General features: G+C 39.0%; 1 protein-coding gene across 1 annotated transcript; it reads right to left on the reverse strand.

Annotated features, from left to right (window-relative positions):
• Positions 1-200: 200 nt before the first annotated feature.
• Positions 201-24,257, reverse strand: LOC134660272 (adenylyltransferase and sulfurtransferase MOCS3). Its single transcript, XM_063516016.1, has 11 exons — positions 24,094-24,257; positions 22,229-22,320; positions 15,546-15,679; positions 14,137-14,257; positions 13,117-13,267; positions 12,738-12,824; positions 10,994-11,102; positions 8,270-8,380; positions 7,354-7,460; positions 1,971-2,181; positions 201-359 (listed from the first exon to the last, which is right to left on the reverse strand). The coding sequence occupies exons 1-11, from the start codon at positions 24,193-24,195 to the stop codon at positions 208-210; spliced, it is 1,377 nt and encodes a 458-aa protein (XP_063372086.1). The 5' UTR covers positions 24,196-24,257; the 3' UTR covers positions 201-207.
• Between the last annotated feature and the right edge of the window lie 421 nt (positions 24,258-24,678).

The following is a 24,678-nucleotide window of genomic DNA, read 5'->3' on the forward strand; positions in this document are numbered from 1 at the left end:
GGTTGGAAGGTCAGATGGCAGTCGCTTTCGTAAAAACTAGTGCCTACGCCAATTCCTGGGGCCAAGCGGACCCCAGGCTCTCATGAGCCGTGGTAAAAAATGCCGGGACAAACGCGAGGAAGATGAAGATGATGATGATTTAGTATGGAGACGGCCGCTATATGACGGCACCGCTATCCTAGGAAAACCTATCTTTAAGAAAGCAATTTAATAAACAGGGAAGTCGTGATCGACCTGTCTAGCCCACGCGTGCAAACCGCCGATGACGTCACGGATGCGTCCATCATCGTCCGGCAGGGCGTCCAGCACCAGCTTGGCTGCTATCTGTGAGTCGTTGCCGCGACGGCAGATGAATGTCACTGACAATAAATGTTACGTTTTTAAATTACAGAAAAATACAACTTGAATTGGTCTGCCGGCGTAGCCAAGGTGACAATCACTATCGCTTCGACAACGAAACGCTTTGTACCCCTCTATCACTCTTTTATATTAAAGTGGTAACAGACTATCGCACCGCACCGCGACCTTGGAGCGTCGCACTCATAAGTGAGAGCGAGAAACAGATGTCTCTTTCTCGCTCTCACTTATGGGTGCGACGCTCCAAGGTCGCGGTGCGGTGCGATTATAGTCTGTTACCACTTTTAGTGCAACAGTGACAGTTGCGTTTCGATCGTTACGAAGCGTAAGGGCTCATTTAGACTATGCGAGAACTCGCATGCGAGTTTCATTACATTGCGGGTTTCGATCGGTCGGTTGAATTGGACGTAACCAACAGTCCGCAATGTAACTAAAATCGCACGCTAGTTCGCGCGCCGTCTAAATCAGCCCTAAGCGATTGGCATGTTGAATACACGGCCTGTTTGTCTAATCAAATCTTGCTAAATTGCCAATTCCCGGTTTCCAATGAAGCTGAAAATTTGCATAAGTATACGTATGTATGTTGGGTGACAATGCAATATTATGGTACCATCGAGCTGATCTGATGATGGTGACAGGAGGTGGCCATAGGAAATCTGTGATAAAACAATACAACCTTTGGGGTTGTTAGAATTGTCTCGATGAGTATTAGTTACTTTTGTTTTGCTCGACTTGGCGATAGTACTAGGTACAGAAGACTCACTCTCTAACAAAACGCGTCTGTTACGATCAGCACAGATATGGCCGCTAGGTGGCGACAGCGCCACGCGCGGCTTATGGCTAGTCACCAAAATTGGTGTGGAACGGATGTACTTTTAGCTACCTGTAGCAAAGCGACGAAATCGCGGAGTGAGCCACGCCTGGTATAGGTACTTAGGTAACTTGCCACCTGACGTTATGCTTATATAGTATACTAGCGACCCGCCCCGGTTTCGCACGGGTTAACAAATTACACATAAACCTTCCTCTTGAATCACTCTATCTACTACAAAAACCGCATCAAAATCCGTTGTGTAGTTTTAAAGATCTAAGCATACATACAGACAGACAGCGGGAAGCGACTTTGTTTTATACTATGTAGTGATGTGACGTTTTAAACTAAAAGAAAAGGTACCACATTGTCGTTTGTCGATAAGGTTGATTTCAAATATGTAGAACCTATACGGAAATAGCGACAATACGTAAGTACCCTTTTGCGCTGGTGGCCTAGCGGTAAGAGCGTGTGACTTGCAATCCGGAGGTCGCGGGTTCAAACCCCGGCTCGTACCAATGAGTTTTTCGGAACTTATGTACGAAATATCATTTGATATTTACCAGTCGCTTTTCGGTGAAGGAAAACATCGTAAGGAAACCGGACAAGGCCTAGTTTAATACCCTCTGGGTTGGAAGGTCAGATGGCAGTCGCTTACGTAAAAACTAGTGCCCACGCCAATTACTGGGATTAGTTGCCAAGCGGACGCCAGGCTCCCATGAGCCGTGGAAAAATGCCGGGACAACGCGAGGAAGATGAGTTTGTACCCTTTTGGTTGAGAATGGCACATATATAGGCTTACCTTGACTATCTCTCTGTCGTATTTCTTCCAGTAGCTTGTTCAATACGTTGCCTCTAAGGGAATCTATAGGATAGTTGACAGCGCCATCTATATGACACATCGTGAACTCCGAAGCGCTTCGCACGTCGATCAGGAGCGAGCGAGATAGAAGACAGGGCAGCTCGCTCGCGGAGATACGGTGCGAGGGAGGCAGGATCTGTAGGTCAAGGTCCTGGGAAGAAAAGAGAAAGGATAATTGCTTTTGCTAACCAAACCAAAATTGGCATTGATTTATTTTAATTATTTCGTACTACCAAAGAGAATAGAGTTACTGTCATGGTAAATAGCCCCACTACATTTACTGCCATCTTTTGACAAAAGATTAAAACTGTTAGAACGCCATTTGACTTTGACCCTTATTCTTTCACTGATATGTGTTAATTTTTTAATATTGAAATTAACGCCATCTACCCGAGTGTAGGCCAAAGGTTATGGCGCCATCGCTCGAAAATATTGCACTATACCTCTGGCATACTCTCGGGTAGATGGCGTTAATTTCAATATTTAACAAATTAACTTGTCGAATCCCACGATATGACGTCACCATAAGCGTTCTGGCTCATCATATATGAGCCGTGGGAGCTGACAGATTAACACATATCAGTGAAAGTATAAGGGTCAAAGTCAAATGGCGTTCTAACAGTTTAGTAAGTATAGTTTTCTTTAGTACCTGTATGCCATCTATTTCAGTTTATATTAGGCTAGATCACCCAGGTCCCCTGCGGAAGGGTTTCCATAAGGCTGGCTGCGTTTCCCTTTGGTACGCTATGCAGGTCCTTGGGCGATGAAGTGGTGAGTACCCGGTGACCTCATAATTTTTAGGGTTCCGTACCCAAAGGGTAAAAACGGGACCCTATTACTAAGACTCCGCTGTCCGTCCGTCCGTCTGTCACCAGGCTGTATCTCATGAACCGTGATAGCTAGACAGTTGAAATTTTCACACATGATGTATTTCTGTTGCCGCTATAACAACAAATACTAAAAACGATAAAATAAAGATTTAAGTGGGGCTCCCATACAACAAACGTGATTTTTGACCGATGTTAAGCTAAGCAACGTCGGGCGGGGTCAGTACTTGGATGGGTGACCGTTTTTTTGCTTGTTTTGCTCTATTTTTTGTTGATGGTGCGGAACCCTCCGTGCGCGAGTCCGACTCGCACTTGGCCGGTTTTATTATTCTCAATATTTTAACCTTTTCGACGCCGTGTCAAACACAAAAGCTGTCACGCTGACCGTCACCGAAGTGTCAAAACTGAAATTGAACTTTATGCATACGCACGTAGGTCTATGTTGCTCTGTGGTCTGTGAACGATTAATCGGTCTTTGGCGTTGAACCTACCGTGCGGATATGTCGGTCATTGGCGTCCAAAAGGTTAAAAGAAAACTACACAACATCACAGTAATTTGTTTATTTTTTATAAACACATACTTTAATCAACAACAGTATAAAAAACATGTTAAGTTGTCCCGTGACCCAGGAGACAACAGTGATAACTTGATAAGGTATTTAAAAAAAACTAGATAAAGAAAAGAAAGCCTATAATTGGCTATTCTACATTTTTTCAAATATATTTTTACATGTTTGAGTTTGACTACAGATGTGCAAGTTGCGGAAAGTTTCCATAAAATTCTATAAATTCTCGGAAATTTCATGAAACTTTCACTAGGAAATATGGGAAATTTAAGTAAATTTAAAATTGTAAAGTTTCAATTCTCATACAAAAATGTAAGAAATTTTCAGAATTTTTCCTACGTTAAATTTCCGAAACATTTCGCAATTTTGGAAAGTTTCCTTAGGCACATCAGTAAGTTTGACAGATAGTTAAATATCTTCGATAGCCAATTGGTATTGTTATTGTTTTAATTCCTTTAGTTTTAATTTTGTTTCACCATTGCGTAGTATAACTAATATTCATAACACTCTGTCCCAAATCCAAATTCAAATTGTCCAACTGATAACTACTGTTCATCACGTTATGTTGACTCACTATATCACACACATCACTCTCATTTTTAGGCTTAAAAATCTTCAAATTCTTCGCCAAAAACACTTTAGAAAACGTCTTCCTAGACGCCGGTACCAACCCTTTCAATTTCATATCTTTAACATAATAATTATATAATTGGTACTGATTTTTAACGCTACTTACATCTAAGTATAACAAATCACTGTACATGGGTGTAGATTTGCAATATGGACATTTAATTTCGACTTTTGGTAAATTATCTATGTATGTTTCTACGTTTAAGGCTTTTAAAGGTTTTTTGGGTTCTTTAGGTATATCTTCTTTGACAAGCCAGCATCTGACCATGGCTTCTTTGACCCCTAGAGTGTTAAGGAACATGGTTCGGCAGACGGGTAGTTTTTGGTCGTTGTATACAAGGTGGTATAGTTTCGAGTCGCCCTTTCTCGAAATTTCGCCCTTGTGTTTCAGTCTTCTTCGTTTTGCGGGTATATTGTCGACTAGAGATCTGGAAAGATAGGTGTTATTCTATTATACGAATACAAAATCGAATAAATATTAATACTTTTTTTCCGAATTAACCGGTTTGATGCGGATGGCACGACAGGCGTGTCATCAATGTTTTTAACGTGTGGCGTATGGCACGATAGGCGTGCCATCCCCAACGAATAATGGAATCGCCGCCACAGCCAAAAGTTTTCGAAAATGGAACACGCAACGAAATCCTTAATCAATAGGAAAGCATCATATAATTGGTAGGCAACGCACATGTGACACCTTCGATGTCACTAGCACTTATATACGCTCCGGCATCAACTTGGCATTATAAAAAATACGTGCGTTAAACCGTATAATTAGCTCAGTGTTACTCATGACAGTCATGACAGTTTAGATTTGATGCAATTTATAGTTGCATCTATACTTAGCGCCAATCAAAACGTGTCTCTTATGTTGCATCCTATAGTTTACGGAATACGCACGCTCCCTTTTAAACAATTTGTAATTATGTGCAATTTAAATTATTATAAAATGTATATACTAACCGTACAAAATTCTTCTTCCCCGCCCAATCCAACTCGTTCCAAAAATAATCAAATATCTTAAGCCTAACATCCTCGCTAAAGTTCGGGCATTTTCTCGCCGTCCCTTTCCTACAAAACGGCGACGAGCAGGACGGACCCATCTTCCTCTCCTGCTTCAACACGTCCTGGACCCACTTAGCTCTGTCCCCGTCTCTCCGGAAGCCGTAGTAGCTTTGGCCGGACATGCGTTTCTCTTTCTCTTCCTTTCTACGTTGCGATTTGATCTTGGCGTCGGATCTTTTCTAAAATAAAACAAGATATAATAAATAAACGTGAGTCTTACGCGATTAAGTCCCGTTGTAGTTATAAAAAAATGAAGATATAATTGAAAGAAAAATAATATTAACTCTTTGCCGTTGCAATAATGATGTCCCCTGGGTCACATACATATGTAAATAATCAAAAAAAAAATAAGAAAAAATAATTATCATTATGATTTAAAGTAGCAATGATACTTATATTAGAAAAAAAAATCATAGAATATACTCTTGTTCATAAAAAATTGTACCTGAAACGTTTGACTGTGTTCAATGTATAAACATTTGTTGTTAACAACCTTTATATAATTAATTTAGTCAAGCGCTGGTGGCCTAGCGGTAAGAGCGTGCGACTTGCAATCCGGAGGTCGCGGGTTCGAACCCCGACTCGTAGCAATGAGTTTTTCGGAACTTTTGTACGAAATATCATTTGATATTTACCAGTCGCTTTTCGGTGAAGGAAAACATTGTGAGGAAACCGGACTAATCCCAATACGGGCCTAGTTTACCCTCAGGGTTGGAAGGTCAGATGGCAGTCGCTTTCGTAAAAACTAGTGCCCACGCCAATTACTGGGATTAGTTGCCAAGCGGACCCCAGGCTCCCATGAGCCGTGGCAAAATGCCGGGACAACGCGAGGAAGATGATGATATAATTAATTTAGTAATAAAAATCATAACAATCATAATACATAGGAAAAGGGGTAGATAATACATAGGTAGGGTAGAAAAGGGGTTTCAATCAATGTATGAAAATTGTCTCTTGGGTCACGGAATAAAAGTGAACAACAAAAACTTGTAAAAGAAATGAATAGCCTTCGATATTACAAGAATAGAAACAAGAAATTCAATACCGCGAATGTGATATGATGAAAAACTATAAATTTATTTCATTTTTAATATAGAAACTTAGCTTACCTTTGACATTCGCGATTTTGAACATCTGCTATGCACACACACACACACAATTAATTATTAAATGGTAAAATAAGGGGTGAAAAATCGATTTCTGGGAAAACGCGCATTTTTGAGGTATGTTTTACGAGCAAAGCTCGGTCTCCCAGATATTCATTATTATTTTGCGCAACAAGAGAACGAACTCTTGCTGCGAGTACCTAAATCGGAATGTCCTATAAAAAAACACGAGCGTATCGAATTATCTTTATTTTGAATCAGCGAATTATGAAAAGGTGGTGCAAGCTAGTCATCAGGCCGAGTGGTTTAGGCACCGTCGCAAATGCAGAAGACAAAGGTTCAATTCCAGCCCTAGGTCTCCAGGTCTTGGTCACTTTCTGTAAGGATATACCTTTTAAGACATGTCATATAGTCAAGAAAGTGGACGGAGTCCCTCTGTCGAAAATAGGCAGCCAATGGTCATACACAATGTATGGACTGACGTTTATCTGACATGGCTATTTTTACGTTACCTATACATTTGACGTGCCCCTCCCCCGCAAAAACCGGCAGTCTGTTTTGTACAGAAAATTACAGACAAGGCGTTTGGTTTGGTTATATCCCCCAAGTGACATCTATTTAAGTTTATAATTATTCAAATTCTCTTGTTTTAAGTTTATTTATATAGATGAGTAGGTATATAGTTGATACTGGTTTAAGTGCAATGTCATATTTCTATCATCCTTATTAAACTATAAAAATTGTTGCCATAAATGTTGCATTGTATAGGTACGTATAGTACATATGTAAGCGATCTGAACCTTAGGTATAATATTTTTAACATGTGTATACTTCACAACCAACCTGCATTGCTAGAAGTAGCGGTGGTTTATTCCCTGATCCCTATAAGACAGGTTTACCTAGTTTAGGGCTCAGGACACTATTCCTAGGCTGTCTAACAATAGAATACTTACTCCTAAAAATGTAATACCCTTCCACTATGTAATAAGCTGCATTTTTGATGCCTAAATAAATCATTTTCATTTTTCATTTACATTGCTTCTACAAGTAAATACTTGCAGTGTTCATACGAACTTAAGTTTGGCAACTTCTACAAACTCCCGGGAGCAGTGTAATATAAACTAGGTACCTTATCTGACGCCTTCGCCTTGCAGAAGGCCTCGTAGTCGACCAGCCTTGTGATGGTCGGGGAGGCCGAGCACGCGGCGCACTCTGCGTTGCGAGGACGGAGTTTCACTATACAAATAAATAAGTTTAGAATACATTTAAAAGTGGAAAGAATACGGTGGTCTTACGGTAGATGTCGCTCGGGTACCCTTGATATGGTGGAAAGATTTGCTGGCTATGGATGACGTCAGTATCCAGAGGCCGTGAGTTCAAGCCTCACCCAAGACAGTAATTTTTCCATTTTTAAATTTATTCTAAGCTTAATAGCATCGTTCGCAGACGTTTCTGCTTGTTAAAATTTAAAATAAATAAATAAGTTTTAGGCAAAAATTCAATTTTTGGTACAAGCTTTTATCGCTGACTGTACTTTTTCCACGGGCAACTAGTACTCATCGAGACATTTCTAAAAATACAATAAAGGTTTCGTCACACAGGCGCGTTTTTTGGGCGGAGTGTGATCGGGGCGCACCGCTTTTACATATAAAACGCTCACGCCCCGCCCGGAAAACGCGCCTGTATGACGGAACCTTTAGGTTGCGTTGTTTTATCACAGAGTTCCTATGGCTACCTCCTGTCTCCATCATCAGATCAGCTCGATAGTATCATATGATTGCATTGTCACCCAACTGACATACACACATGCGAGGAGACAATAGTCGCATAGATTGTTAGAAGAACTGCTGTACCATGTTCTACTAACATGCTCAGTAGATGTCCCATTATGGAAAGGTCTACCATAAAATGCAAGTTTGGTTCATTTAAATACGAAAAACCTAGAATTTTAAGAGTGACTCAGGAGACCGTAACCATAGCAACGTGTGACAAGAAAAAGTTGATTAACCCTTATACCCTTTGGGTACGGAACCCTAAAAACTTACCATTTCTGAAGGTACAGTCATCGCCATCGAAGACTAGCATGCGCTCCACTAGCAACTTGTTGTGAGGATAGCCCACTATAAGCTTAATGGCTTCCAGCGCTTGTAGTACGCCTGAAACAAAATATGTACCTAATTATTATTTATTGCTCTAATAACAATACATTTTACATGTAAAATTACAGGGGTCCTAAGTATAAAGTTTTAAGTCATAATGTATTGTTTGTCATATTATCATTAGTCATAAAACTGAAACCGTTAACATTTCAGGATTTTCGTTACGTTATCCTATAGGTTAGGTTAGGTTTGTTTTATGGCAATCCTGAAAAGTGACGAGTTTATTAACCAAATGAATTATGACTAACGAAAATGCGGGCAAACAATACATTATGACTTAAAACTTTTTGGGAAACAATAGAGACCCAAAATTATAATGAAAATTTAGAAGATAATTATAACTAAGTAGGTAACCACAGGGGCGGTCTTATCTCGCTTAATATCAATCTAATCTCTTCCAGACAATTTTTGGGTAACGGGAAATGAAGAACTCATTAAAAGTCAACAGGTAGCGCTAGGAGCTAAAAACCGGCCAAGTGCGAGTCAGACTCACGTCCCAAATCCAGTAGTTTCGGAGATAAAGGAGGGGGGGGGGGGGGGGAAATGGTCGGACAGCCGGACAGACGCACGAGTGATCCTATAAATAAGTTCCGTTTTTTCCTTTTAATACCTACCCTAAAAACAGAAAATATTACCGAAATATTGTATTAATAACTAACAGGCATTACGTATTCCTACAAAGCAGGGGTTCCCAAACTTTTTTTAAGCACGCCCCCCCTGCTGCCTAAAATGAGGCTCCCACGCCCCCTGTTTCGCTTCGATGCAAGGAGACGGAGAACTATTAGGTAATCGTGTTCAAATTTCCGCGGTAAAATGTAGTCGCGCCCCCGCCACTTTGAAAACCCCTGCTACAGGGTATATGGGTGGATCAACTATTTCTTGTTGTTATTCTGTCCGGTCAGCCAAGAGACAATAGTACACTGACTTAATATAAAAGAAATAGACACACAAAGCAGAACAAAAACGTCAAGAAATGTGGATCCCAATGACGTTACGCACCATTTGCATTGATGATAAAAACGCTTACGTAAATTTTGAGGCAAGATAAATGTTTCGTACAGAAAAGAGCTTAATGTCGTAAGCATTAAGTGTCAAATGTGCAAACATAAGTACCAACACTGTTAAAAAATTTAGTCCGATGGCACTAAACGTAACGTATTTACGTCAAACAACGTCAAACGAGAATAATGAACGAATGGAGTCACTTTGGTACACTTTAATATGTATTACTGTACAGGAAAACCAATTGAAGTAATAAATAAAACAAATTTAATTTAATCGGGAGCTCAAATAAAATTAATTCGTGGTTCAAATTCAAACAAATTAAATTTTTAATTCATAAGTATACGTCTTTAAATACTAATTTCCTTGAAATAAATTCTACTTATTAAATAACTGTCTATTTAAGATCTAGATTTACTCATAGCACGGGTGCACGGGGACATTTAAATAAAATAAATAAAATAAAAATAAATATTAATGGACATTTTTACACAAATTGACTAAGCCCCACGGTAAGCTCAAGAAGGCTTGTGTTGTGGGTACTCAGACAACGATAGATATAATATACAAATACTTAAATACATAGAAAACAACCATGGCTCAGGAACAAATATCTGTGCTCATCACACAAATAAATGCCCTTACTGGGATTCGAACCCAGGACCGCGGCTTCACAGGCAGGGTCACTACCCACTAGGCCAGGCCGGTCGTCATTTAGATACTGATTGGATTTTTTTTATGAAGTCTACCTATACTATATAAAAAAAAATCCTGTGGTTGTCACTGTGTTCCGACAGGTTTAGCATTTACAGTTAGTCGATATAAGCCCTTAATGGTGGTGTATATGTCGGAAACAGGGAAATGGGCCGAACACACAAGTGCCGTTTTGCCTTGTTTAAAACTGCATCACCCCTATCTCTTGCTATAATTAAATAGCAGTCCACTTTACACGTCGCATAGGTTTTCTTGGAAATCTTGAATTATTATTATTTAAACATAATATTATTTCTTATGAATTCCATAAAAAAATATAAAAAAATATTGACCTCACATCGACTCATTAGATTTTTGTTCCTTGACATCCCTTCTTTGGTACTAACAAATTAATTTATTCAAAACCATAAAATTACCACCAGATTACATAAATTATGTAGTGCTATCCAAAGAACTAACCGAAAGAAATACATTCCATCCTTTTTCCTTATTTTATCATTGTTATTTTTACATATTTTAACGGCACATTTCGTAATTGTTACCAACTTCACATTTGAGCATTTCAAACAAGACTAAACGAAAAAGTAATGCATGATCTGTTTTGACATCACTTTAGTGGGGCCATTTTTGGCGGCTGATTGGGTATCCAGTTCTTTATACTATATCAATGCAATAGTAGCTTAGTTTGTTAGAAGACATTGTCCACCACCTTCTTCTGACACGCTTGGTAGACGACCCTCTATGGAAAGGGATTATAAGTTTCACGAAAAAGCGTGTTTGGAGAATTTAAATGCCTAAAAATCAGGTTTTAAAGAGTGACCCAGGGGAACGTAACCATGGCAACGAGTGACAAGAAAAAGTTGATACACCCATATACTGTATGTAATAGCTCACCTATTAGTCCGGGCACGGGTCCTGCCACTCCATTGGCAGAGCAGCTGCCAACCGTTTCGGGGGGTGGGGGGGAGGGGAACAGGCATCTGTAGCACGGACCCTGGTACGACTTTTCGAAAAAACAATACAAAATTCATGAGATATAACTATGTAGCAGGGATCGGATACCGGTATTTTTTGTATGGGAACGGAAACGGTATTTTTTCGTTCTTTGCTAATTACTTCATTTCTAATTGGGCAATCTAATAATACGAAGTCGTTACCTAAAAACACAACTGAGTGCTACATTTCGAGTATAAAATAATTCGAAAAATATGGTTATTTCTATGTTTTTGCAAAAAACCGGTTCCGATCCCTGCTATGTAGGTAAACGGGTGCTGTCGCGTATAATGATTAACCTGTCGAATCCCACGATATGACGTCACCATAAGCGTTCTGGCTCATATATTATATGAGCCGTGGGAGCTGACAGATTATAGTATTTTATGCAACCGTTGTTTAAGAGTGGTCAAAAAAGACGAGTGGCGTGAGTAACAATTTGAGGCGAAGCCGAAAATTGTTAATAAAGACGCCACGAGTATTTTTTGACTCAGTTAAACAACGTTGCATACAATACTTTTTCTACGACCAAGCACTTACCTTGAAATAAAATTTTAAATTTAACAAATATTTTTAATTCAAGAAGTAGCAGAAATGGAGGGTACGGGCGGGAAAAGAATGAATGAATGAGTGAAATTAAAAAAAAAAACATGTCTATAGTTTACTTATTTGTCAGAGATGACATTTAAAATAAGGTCGGCAACACTGTATTTCATTCAATATTTTTTAAGTGGTCATTACGCGAAGTATCGTAAAATCGCCAAAAAGATACTGCGTGTATGCACAAATTCTTTTTTGGGGCAGAGACTAAAGACTTGTCTTGACAACTATAAGGTAGGGTTTTAAAGGTGTGTGCACGACCCTTTAAATGACAAATAAAAGTACGGGAGTAGAAAAATGAATTTACAATACACCCGAAATAGGGAATATTGCGCGAAACTCTGCGTAGGGGGCGGCACTCCCACAATAAGTCACAATCTATGTAAAGGTCTACCGCTAACGAGAGCCGAAATTTTGTTATCTAACCTCTCTATCGCTCTTGCATATTCGAGCGATAAACAGGCAGATAGCTGAGTTTCGATCTCGCGTTTCCCGGTAGGCCCTTTGTAAACAAATCGTCTTGATGCATCAATGTCATATTTTATTGTCTGTGAAAACTTGTCAAAAAACAGTTTAAAATACAGTATGTATAAGTTACTCTATGGTATACTTAAGTCGGTAGTGCTGCACTCTGGCGGCAAAACATTGCAGTAATACTCCCTATTCCCGAAGTTTCGAACTCTTTATAGCATTCGTGACTAACGGGTGACAGAGGAAAAATATATATTCACTTCAGTCAATAGTCTTCAATGGAATAGTTAGAAACAAGGCTAATCCAAATATGTACATATGTACATTAACACATTCATTGCCACCCAGCCAAACAAGACATCCGCGTCAGGCCACAAAAACGTCGTCATATAAAGCTGTTGTACCACGATCCCGACTATCGGGTCGTCCGGCCTGGGAACGAAATCATAAAATACCCGATAGTCGGGTTCGGCACTGAATGTGTTAAAAGAGTTTTTTAATTTGAAATTTTTATTAAAGATTCCTTTTAATTTTAAACCTGACGTTACGTTATTTCCTTACACTGTAATATTACCTCTGCGTTGGGACCCTTCGGCCCTCGGTATCCATATATCGTGAGCTGACCCTCCATTTTTAACGCACTGCCGGATATGAGGGGCAACTGCAAATAAAATCGAAGGCAAGTTGTTTATTACTTTTATTTCCATGGAGGCCCTTTAATGTACTACTTTTTTGTGCCGTAAAACATAGAGAAATATAAGTAAAGAAAGAGTGGTAACTCCATACATCAGTTTTCTTACCAAAACGCGAGTTATATCGCAGTCGACATCTAACGTCAAGTAGCGGACATTATCAGTTCTGTTAGTTGACAATAAATGGCAGTAAAATTACTGTGACTACAAACATTACTATGACAGTAACCCTCTATACTATTTTCTTTGGTTGATACTAACCTTAGTAAGAGAGCAGGCGTCGTTCAAAAGGTACCTAGTGGGTACATTGTCCGAGCAGTCCAGTACCATGTGGTACCGGCCCACGATGTCTAGAGCGTTGGTGGATGACAGCTGTGTCTCGTGTGTCGACACCGTTATGTTGGAGTTAATCCTGATAAAAACATCGAAATATATAAAAAAAGTCGCGTTATACATATAATATTTGGGAGAACAAGCTTTGCTCGGAAAACATAATATATAAAAACTCAAAAACCAGCGTTTTCCTAGAGATAAGACCTAGCTAGATCGATTTTTCGCCCCCGAAAACCCCCATATACCAAATTTCATCGAAATCGTTAGAGCCGTTCCCGAGATCCCCGAAATATATATATAAATAAATAAACAAGAATTGCTCGTTTAAAGGTATTAAATTAATTATATTAATTAATATTAATATCTGGGAGATCGGAAAACATACAAACCCTCAAAAATTAGCGTTTTCCCAGGGATAAGACCTAGCTAGATCGATTTTTCGCCCCCGAAAACCCCTATATACCAAATTTCATCGAAATCGTTAGAGCCGTTTCCGAGATTCCCGAAATATGTATATATATATAAATAAATAAATAAATAAATAAACAAGAATTGCTCGTTTAAAGGTATTAGATTAGATAATATAGATAGATAGATATTATTATTTTTTATTTTATTTATTAAGTACAACCACATCGTATGTATTACATATGTACATTACAATAGTCCCAGAGTAGGTACTTTACCTGATACAATACGACAATTATGGAGTACATAGCGTTGTCCAAGTATAGTGTTGGGAACGAGATCATACACTAGATAGATAGATAGTACCGCCTCGCTAATCCAGTCCCAGTCCCGGTAATCCGAACGGTACGGTAGCTCGGTCGGTGGAGACATGCCTCGGCCGGATTGCCCCGGGCCACCGACCGAGCTGCCTCGCGCGGCAAGTTCCTCGCGAGGCGACTCGTCCCGTGTGTATCTGCCGATTTAATTATTTAAACCTACCTCCTTAAAGCGGCTGCGGCCGACTGGACTTTGCTGGTGCCCTGATCTAATTCCCCGTGTAACAGCTGCCGGTGTATGTTGGTCACATCCACTGTGTCGTAGTCCACGAGGCCTATTTCACCTACAAATAATTAAAATATAAATACGTGGGTCATACTGAAAGTTTCTGGATTCTGATATATATGAGAAAACTTATTTTTTCTAAGTGGCCAGTCCAGGAATTTTCAGTATGACCTAAGTATTATAGGACGATCTTACACAAATCGACCTAGTCCCACAGTAAGCTCAATAAAGCTTGTATTGTGCCATTGTGGGTACCAGACGACGATAAATATGATAGAGTTAGACCAAGAAAAGTCTGCAACGATTTTGATAGCATACGCAGTGCAAGTCTTATTTGAAACTTCTATGAAATAATACTATAAATAACACTTACCCTGCGTGTGCTATCAAAATCGTTGCAGACATCTTGGTCTAACTCTACACAAATATACCTATCCATAGAAAACATCAAAATCCATAACATATGTAGCAGGGCAGTCGAAGCCCCGCGCACGGACCAGGAGCACCTTAGCAGCTAGCAGCGCCTGACCAGGGTCATGGCATCAGGGTCTGTCTGTACCTGTACATCATACGTACCAACACCAGCGCCTGCCAGGTACGCAGCGGCAGGGCATTTAAGCCCGCCAGCCAACCAGGAGCACCTTAGCAGCTAGCAGCGCCTGACCCTCCATCAGGGTCTGTATGTACCTGTACATCATACGTACCAACACCAGCGCCTGCTAGGTACGCAGCGGCAAGGCATTCAAGCCCGCCAGCCAACCAGGAGCACCTTAGCAACTAGCAGCGCCTGACCCTCCATCAGGGTCTGTATGTACCTGTACATCATACGTACCAACACCAGCCCCTGCTAGGTACGCAGCGGCAAGGCATTCAAGCCCGCCAGCCAACCAGGAGCACCTTAGCAACTAGCAGCGCCTGACCCTCCATCAGGGTCTGTATGTACCTGTACATCATACGTACCAACACCAGCCCCTGCTAGGTACGCAGCGGCAAGGCATTCAAGCCCGCCAGCCAACCAGGAGCACCTTAGCAACTAGCAGCGCCTGACCCTCCATCAGGGTCTGTATGTACCTGTACATCATACGTACCAACACCAGCGCCTGCTAGGTACGCAGCGGCAAGGCATTCAAGCCCGCCAGCCAACCAGTAGCACCTTAGCAACTAGCAGCGCCTGACCCTCCATCAGCGTCTGTATGTACCTGTACATCATACGTACCAACACCAGCGCCTGCTAGGTACGCAGCGGCAGGGCACCCAAGCCCGCCAGTTCCGACCAGGAGCACCTTAGCAGCTAGCAGCGCCTGACCCTCCATCAGCGTCTGTATGTACCTGTACATCATACGTACCAACACCAGCGCCTGCCAGGTATGCAGCGGCAGGGCATCCAAGGCCGCCAGCTCCGACCAGGAGCACCTTAGCAGCTAGCAGCGCCGCCTGACCTTCTACACCGATCTCGGGCAGCAGGATTTGTCGGCTGTACCTGTTACATTATGTCAAACTACATTACAGTCGAGATATAGGTAAAGCCTACTATTAACTAGCTAAGTTTCTTTCATTTTTTAATTTTGGACTCTCATTAAATATATTTTTTCAGAATTTACTCATACATATTTCCTTTCATTATGTAGTATAGTAAGCCGCGTCTCGACATCGCGCGGCGACCGCGCGAGTAATGTTTGAACGCGGCAAACCTGTATTTTGGCTCGCGAGCCAATTTTGGTACCATCTTGAACTATAGCGCGATCCGACATTCGACCACATTATATCACAAAAATTAATTATTCGGAACGAAGTATATCCAAATAGAAAAATGATCTGTTGCGATAATCACTACATTGACTGTTCCATAGAAACTGTTTAGTGCCGTATAATTTCATTAGACACTTTTCATTATCCATGTATGCGGCCGCGCGAGCCAACTGAAATATATACACATCCGTCCCAACTGCGCGCGAACATTCCTTTGCCGCGCGTCGAAAAACCGACAATGCTCGCGAGCCAGCCCGGTATCCATTGCGCGCGGCTGCCGCGCGCGCCAATGTTCGATAGCTTGCCGCGCGATATGGAGACGGGGCTGTACGGTATCATACTAGTCTCGACTTGTGTCCATTTTCATATCCACTGTTTACAATCCCGCACCAAACAAACTGTCTCTGTTTAGCCCAATGGTTGACTGGTAGAGAATGCCTCGAGGCGTTAGGTCCGCCATTTGTACTCTTTTTTGTAAATTTGTGCAATAAAGTTTAAATAAATAAATATTTTATTGCTCCGTGGTTCTGAACAGATGTTGTTTTTTTTTCCTTTTCAGATTATCAAGGCCATACTGTATTTTTATTGGGCTGCCGGAAATTAGTATGGGGACTTGGGGAGTATGGAATTAAACGTTTTTATCTCCTTTTTTGGGATCACGGGCCTATAAATCCCGGTCTTTTGATAGGCTTGCGTGGGGATATAATATAGATCCAACACTTAGAGGCCCTTTGGAGAGCTTTGATGTCATGTAGAACGCCTGCTGGGACCCGTTCACAGGTGCAACAATAGACACTCATGAACCGGTGTCAGCAGGCATTGGGAATATTGTAGAAAAAGTGAACAGAATACCGGTCTATGGACTGAAGTTTGGGTGGACTATGAGACTGGGTTATTGCAAAGACGTACGGACACCTGCCATAACAATGTTACACAAGTTGTCGAGGCAGGTGGTGACTTGCCGCGCACTAGATGGGCCCCTGTAACTGCCGTCGCGAAGACGACCAGGGGCAACATAACGTTTTTATTATTATTAAAAAGAAATGCAACTCTGTTCCAATTGAATATGGTTTAAATTTCACCGAACTGAAGAAGTACTATAGGTAGGACCTTGGGCCTTAGGAGGTTAGTTCTTTAATAGCAACATATTTTATATAAAATTATCATAAATCAATGGAATTTATATTTACATCATAAATTTAAATTAATTTAAATTGTATTTTTAATGCCTAACTAATTACATCTGTTATTAAATGTAATTATGTATAGGTACTTTAGTAGTTCTTAGCTCTTAAGGGGACGGTATATGACGTTTTCGATTTAGACCTCACTTTGTGCAATCAATTTGTTCAATGAATGATTAATAACTGCATTAAATTATACGCAAATCTGTTCACGAAGAAGCCGTGTACCGGCTCTTCACGCCATATTTTTTTTTATTTCCTGTAATTCTCTACAAATCGACACTAAAAGTGTCCAAAAATCAAAATATGGAGTTCCGTTTGAGCAAGACGCATTACAGTTTTGTCTTTGACAGTAATTGAGTTGTTGTGGGATTTTGAAGGCTAGATAACTAAACTACCAGATTATTATCTACTTATATTTTTACTCACAAATACAACACAGAAATTCAATCCCAAATGTAAACTTTCGTATAATTTCCATACATTGACGACATCACTCAAAACTCTTCTTCGAGTCAGATGGCCGTTGGCCTTGCATCGAAGCAGACGTGTACATCGTCATAGCTCGTTTTTGACATTAATAAAGACATTTCATCATATACGCATACGAAAATGTATACCAGTAGATAAATTGTATTTCATAAAATAGGGTAAATAAATATAATCACGTCGAGCTCCAGTCAAATTTTAAATGTGAGTTGTTGTTATTTACGGGTCGTAACGGTCGAAAACAGCAGTAAATTATCCTAAAACAATACGATTACAATCGAATTTAAGTAACTTGTTCCTTCAAAACCCGCTTAAAATGAAAAAAGTTTAAAGACTCGTTTTACTGATTGGGATTGATTTTCATTATGCTGGTATCAATTTTGCGTCATTATAAAAATGTATATGACTTCTGTACGTCAATGACTTTTGATGTCAATTAATTGTAATCTTGTATTTATGTTAGAGAATATTATATGTTCATTTAAATATTACTCATCTATTAATACGAAGCGTAATTCGTTTAATACCTAAAGACTTGCAGTGTCTACACCTACTTTGTTGACGTTCGTTCCGTCTATGTATGCGATTACGTAACGTGCTGTTCTGATAATCTTCAAGAATCAAGATAATTAATAACGGCAAGACCAGCATTTAGTACCAGCGAGTTTTGCGGATTTGGAGACCGAGATGAAGCTTACAGGCCAATATCGCTGCGGCCTGGCCTGTTTATTGTTATGTGTATAAATCGAATGTTATATTAATTTACTATAAAAAACAATGTTTTATTTCAATGACATTCTGTGCGTAGAGGTATGTATGTTTCGGTGATTATAAGAATTATGTCCACACAATAATCGTGCAAAGCAGAGACTGCATTATTTCTTTACGGTATAAGCGGTAAGGAAAAACTCATTGGTATCCTGGCTCGTACCAATGAGTTTTTCGGAACTTATGTACGAAATATCATTTGATATTTACCACTAGCTTTTCGGTGAAGGAGGAAACATCGTGAGGAAACCTGCATACTCGTAGTGCATACATTTGCGAAGAAATTCAAAGCTGTGTGTGAAGTCCCCAATCCGCATTGGGCTAGCGTTGAGATTATTGTCTATACAGGGTGGTCCAAACCGTGACGTCCAAAAATCGTGGGCTATCATAATGTACCCCATATGTATGTTAGCCGATTTTTCGTAGTTTTCAAGTTATGATTTTTTAAGCTTTTAACTTTTCCTATGTAGGTAATATTCTCCGACCGTCCTTAGTCTGGGACCGGTCTGAAAACCAGCGCCGGGCACCTAGGCCCGGCACACGCTGAGACTGGAACCCTGTGCCTAATACAAAGATCTTCTCACTTTTGTTTTGTATATGATAACAACTGTTTTATTTTATTATGTAAGTAATTCTAACTCTATTTTATGTTCATGTATGTGGCAATAAACAATTCTTATTCTATTCTTATTCTTATTCCTATGAAATTCCGGGGTTCCCATACAGAGTGGCTGAAAAATAACTGCATTCCGTTGCCAGGGAGGTGTTGGGATTATACTGAGCAACTTTTATTATGGGACCAACCCCGAAATCGCGAAAAAAAAATTGGCTTTTTATACATTTTGGCTAGTCCATTTTCTATGGAAGGGTAATTTTTTTTCGCGGTTTCGGGGTTGGCCCATTGTAAAAGTTGCTCAGTATAATCCCAAAACCTCCCTGGCAACGGAAATGCAGTTATTTTTTAGCCACTCTGTATGGGAACCCCGGAATTTCATATGAAAAGTTAAAAGTAAAAAAAAAACATAACTCGATAACTACGAAAAATCGGCTAACATACATGGGGGTATATTCTGATAGCCCACGACGTGAGGAATCTAAAAAAAAATTTTTGGACGTCAAGGTTTGGACCACCCTGTATATAGGCTGAATTATTATTATTATTTATAGGCGGTACGGTACCGTTATTATTTATCAATACCGCTTCGTTTTGAAGGTACTATACCTGTTGAAATATAAAGTACGGTACCGGTATAAAATTGCAGCAGGTACAACAATTTTTTATAGGTGTACAGTCAGCTGCAGAGAAAAGGTACCACCCCTGCATACAATCTTCTATGCAGGGGTGACCTGCAGCTGACTGTACCTAAACCATCACTGACCGAGCGTAGGCGAAGGTCTCCGTTTCAGCTTGGGCAAAAATACTTTCGTTTGTTCGAATGTTCTCCTTTGCATATCACATTTCTCAAATATCTCGAGAAAATTTGTAAGCAGGTTCGGTAGTTGGATATAATTACTCGGTTTCTTTTTTTTTTATAAGTTCTAATAGGCAGAGATTGGCATAAAGGACTTAAGCGACAGTAGGGTCTGTGGTACTTAAGACCATTGTGATTATTCGTAGTGTCCGACCGAAGATTCGGTTTCGGTTTCGGTTTCGGCCATAAAATCATGTTTCGGCCGTAGTTTCGGTTTCGGCCAAAAAACGGCCGAATCTTTCGGCCTGGCCGAAACATACGAAATAGTACTTCGTATTATGAAACTAAACTATGTGACAAAGACCAAAAGTTGGCGAGCAAGTAGGACAACCATATTTATATATACAGAAATTTGTGTTTCGGTCGGACACTAATTATTAGGTACTTACTGATTACGCTGCGCCGCGTGGAACGTGAGGTGCGTTGGGGTAAGTACATACAAATCATTCAAGAAAAAAATCCCTTTTAAGATCACTCGTGTGTCTGCCCCTAATAGACTAATTCAATTGAAATTTGGTACACATTTTTCACATATGACAAAGAGTCGGTGATCCAAAGATGGACTAGTAACGTAAATAAATAAACTTTTAACTTTGCGGCCATTTTCTTGTATCGTGTGATATATCAGATATTAAATTGTAAGATATTTACTAATAATAAGCATTGGTCACGTAAATTATTTTTAGTCTTTTTTTGCAAGTATGAATGATATAGAACATTATTTCAATTATTTTTAAAATTAAGCCTATCCAAAGGCGACTTGGAAGATGTGTCATGGGGATCTATATTCGTTGGGTGAAAAACAAGTTTTTTTGTCTAATTATCGTTTAAAACACAATCGATCGGCAATAACGCGGGCACATAAAACAAAAAACTTCTTTTTTCACTCATAAAACTCCTTAAACCTAATAAGAGCTAAACAAAAACAAGTGCGAGTCGGACTCGCATTCTAAGGGTTCCGTATATTAAGTCCGTCTCACGCTTGACTGCACATTTCTTATAGATTTTCCTGACATATATAGGTAAAGAACTACTTTGTGTATTTTTTTCAAAATTTTAGATCCAGTTGTTTCGGAGAAAGTGGGCGGAGAATGATCATTTTTTGCCTATTTTCATGAATAACTGCTGAACTATTAATCCTAAAATTATAAAAAAAGCTATGTTTGAGATTCTTACAATGAGCTCTTTTATTTGATATGTAACACTATATAGTTTAAAAAACATATTTTTTAATTTTTTCATTTACCCCCCCCCCAAAAATGGCTACCGTATTTCAAATTCTCTAAAATACATTTTATTTACGTTACACGTCCATCTTTGGGTCACAAATTTACATTTGTGTGCCAAATTTACATATGTGTGCCAAATTTCAACTGAATTGGTCCAGTAGTTTCGGAGAAAATAGACTGTGACAGACGGACGGACAGACAGACAGACGCACGAAGAATTATATGTATATGCACTTATCCCAACGCACCTCTCGTTCTACGCTGCGCGGGGTTCATTGCCGCTCCTACCGCCGTAAGTGTAAGTACAACTACATCATCAAGGCTACGATCGAAGATAATCAGTTCAGCACTGAAATAATAGCGGTGGAATGCCAGTATAATATTTAATTATTTATTTTAATTTTATAAATTTAATAGCAAAATAAATAGCGAATATAGGATACTCGTACAAGTAAATCTGTAAAGATCTTAGGGGTACATCAGCCGACATATATTATTAAATTTTATTTTGTCGGCCTTAATTAAATTTCCACCCTGCCGAAACTTTATTTATTTAAATTTTTAATTGAATTGATTTTTCGCCTTATGAATAACCGTATAGAGTAGTAAATAACATTTTACATCTGACTTAATGACATCTGGGTTTATTCGGTTTAACTTTACAAAACGCGTATCTCGACAAAGCCATAATATGCAGAAAATAGTTAACAATCAAATGAATTAAATTAGAATTTAAATACGTCACGTGTGACATGAACAGACAAGGAGAGCAAGATTTAATGTATTGTTTCTCTTTCTTCTTTCAATGGAACGTTTTTACAGTTTCTGTTCCTCAAAAGAGGTCAGTGGTTAACACTAAACTCAAAACGCAATCTTAAAAAAACTTGATGGGTCAATGACCTGTCCCAGTAAAGTGAGGTAGTGTGCGTGAAGTGCGCTTGTGTGTGAAATGGGGTAAATTGACAGAATCTGAAAATTTACCCACCTCTACCGTCACCTTAAGTGTATTGCAATACCCTCACAGGGTTGTGTTGAGACATGTAATGATTTACAATTTTACACATAAGACCTTTTGTACACACACTAAGCAAGGAATAAATGAAATTAAATGAAATTATTTCTCTATGCCATAATTTACCTTTCTATTGCCCATCGGGGCAGACGGTCTACATGGGCCTGGCCATGAAACCCATTGGGGTTGGCTTGCATCTGACTGTCTAATTGCGGCTTCTGCAACACAAAAAAAGTACATTTTGATCAAAAGTAGCAGTAAAAATATCCTATTGGTAGTCCGTCGGCTCCCACTAGGGCTTGCAATTCGAATATTCGAATTTGTCGAATATTCGACCTGTTTTGATATTCGAATATTCGGCCGCTCAGGTTTCGAATATTCGAATATTTTTTATTACTATAAAAAAATCTGTGTCATCCGCTGTAGTTACAGTTTCTGTGCGTTTTACGGGTATTTACAGTGAATGAGGAACGGTAGGTACCCAAATACGAAGGAAATAATATTTTTACTGTATTGCTCTCGATAGACTTCGTGAATACAGTGAAACCTAACTCAATTTAAAAGAAAACGAAATCAAAAAGTATGTTTTTTTTACGGTGCGTAAGTTTTAAGTTAAAGGGTCATTCTGTTTATTCAGTACAAGGGTACGTTAAGCGAATTTTTGAAGTCTAAACCATGCCACTTATCGCAATTCTCAAATTTAATCATACCAAACCTGCCCAACTTGGTAATCTAACCATGCACCTTTAGCTGACGAATAATCCACCCAGTACTCAACTAACTTATTCCCTTAAATATTTCAATATTATATAATTAGCCGACCATTAGGAATAATAACTTGCCAAAACAAATAAAGTCAATAAAGATTCAAAATACAATGAAATTAAAGGCCTTTTTACAGGCCTCTGAGTGATTACAAGTTAATTTAAATCGGCAAATAATTACCAACTAAAAAAAATATCTTACATACCTAAGTGTTTGGATGGTTAAAGTTATATTTCACGCAACGACGCATTTATGATAAGTTTTATCTAGAAATATTAAATACATCTAATTTTGGCGTTTTACTTGTTTTTATAAATGTGGGCATCTTATAAATAGTAGGATGATAAAATCTAGTCAATTCAGTGGATTTCTGCCAAATATCCTTAGTTTTAGCAATATGTGAAAAAAGCTTTTGAATAAAACGATAATAAACCGATTTCTCGTTCCTTTTCTTATTTTTTATAATATTCGAATAATTATTCAAATATTCGAATACGTCGTCAGAAAAAGTCGAATATTCGAATATTTGCAAGTCCTAGCTCCCACCCAATAACGTCAATTAAATTTGAAATTTGAGTGATTGAAATAAAATCTAAATTTCAACCGCTCATAGATGACTTATGCCATCTGAAGGCTTAAGTTGAGAGAAAAATGGGATAAGTGGAGCGAAATCCTAACAGACTGAAATTAATGAAATTCAACCCAATTAAAAAGACAACTAGACTTAATCTCCTCTAGCAATAATTTTGTATGGTGGGCTGCACAAGGCTGTATAACTTTTATGTAATAAATATATTATATTTATATATATTCTGGTGCTGTTTATAAGTTATTGTCTGTATATTCAATTTATCCAATAAGAGAAAACAAAGGACTTTGTAATAACCTAGAACTGATGCTAAATGTTTCCAGCATGTTCTGTATTGTATTATGGTACTTATTGTTACAATTTAAATCCTATTCAATTGGAACAGAGTTGAATTTCTTTTGTTTAGTTCAAACAAAACAAAATCAAATATGGATTATTAATTTGTATGGCTGATTCTTAGTAGGCTAGCAACAATAACACATACCATGCATACTTCGTTTAAAGGTTTGGAACTCCGCTATCTTAATATGTCTTTTACTACAAGTAAGTTAATTAAATTCCCATAATTTCCAGCACAACAGCACTATTGTTAAGCATAATTTTGTAGTATGGTTTGCAAAAAGGAAACAGTACGGACCGATAACCATTTCTTCTTAATTTCGCACAATTCGTTCTCCTTCTCGGCTAAACTCTTGCGTAGGTCGGCTATTTCCCTCTCTAATATGCTTATACACTCCATTATGTGATCAAATTAAGCTTAAAATTAATAAATAATAAACATAAATTATTCTAAAATCCGCACGAGTTACTGCTAGTTGTTTGACAGATGTCAATTTGACACTTTAATTTTTTTAATATTTGAAGGCCTCTACAAACCTTTGCGATATATCGGCCCAACAAAGTGAGATGGAACGATTAACCTCTCAGTCTCACCCGTGGAAATTAAAACATGGCCCCTTAAGATCGGTTTTCCTAGGATAGCGGTGCCGTCATATAGCGGCCGTCTCCATACTAAATAATACGGCTAAATATGGATGTCGTCGTATTTGTATGGAGACGGCCGCTATAATATGACGGCACCGCTATCGGAGGAAACCAAAGCTTTACACTCTTCTCTGCTTAAGCTTTGGTTTCCTCCGAAAGCGGTGCCGTCATATAGCGGCCGTCTCCATACAAATACGACATCCATATTTAGTGGTTCCGTGTGATCAACTAAAAATCG

This window comes from Cydia amplana, chromosome 26, assembly GCF_948474715.1.
Source record: "Cydia amplana chromosome 26, ilCydAmpl1.1, whole genome shotgun sequence".
In the NCBI taxonomy this organism is placed as follows: Eukaryota; Metazoa; Arthropoda; class Insecta; order Lepidoptera; family Tortricidae; genus Cydia; species Cydia amplana.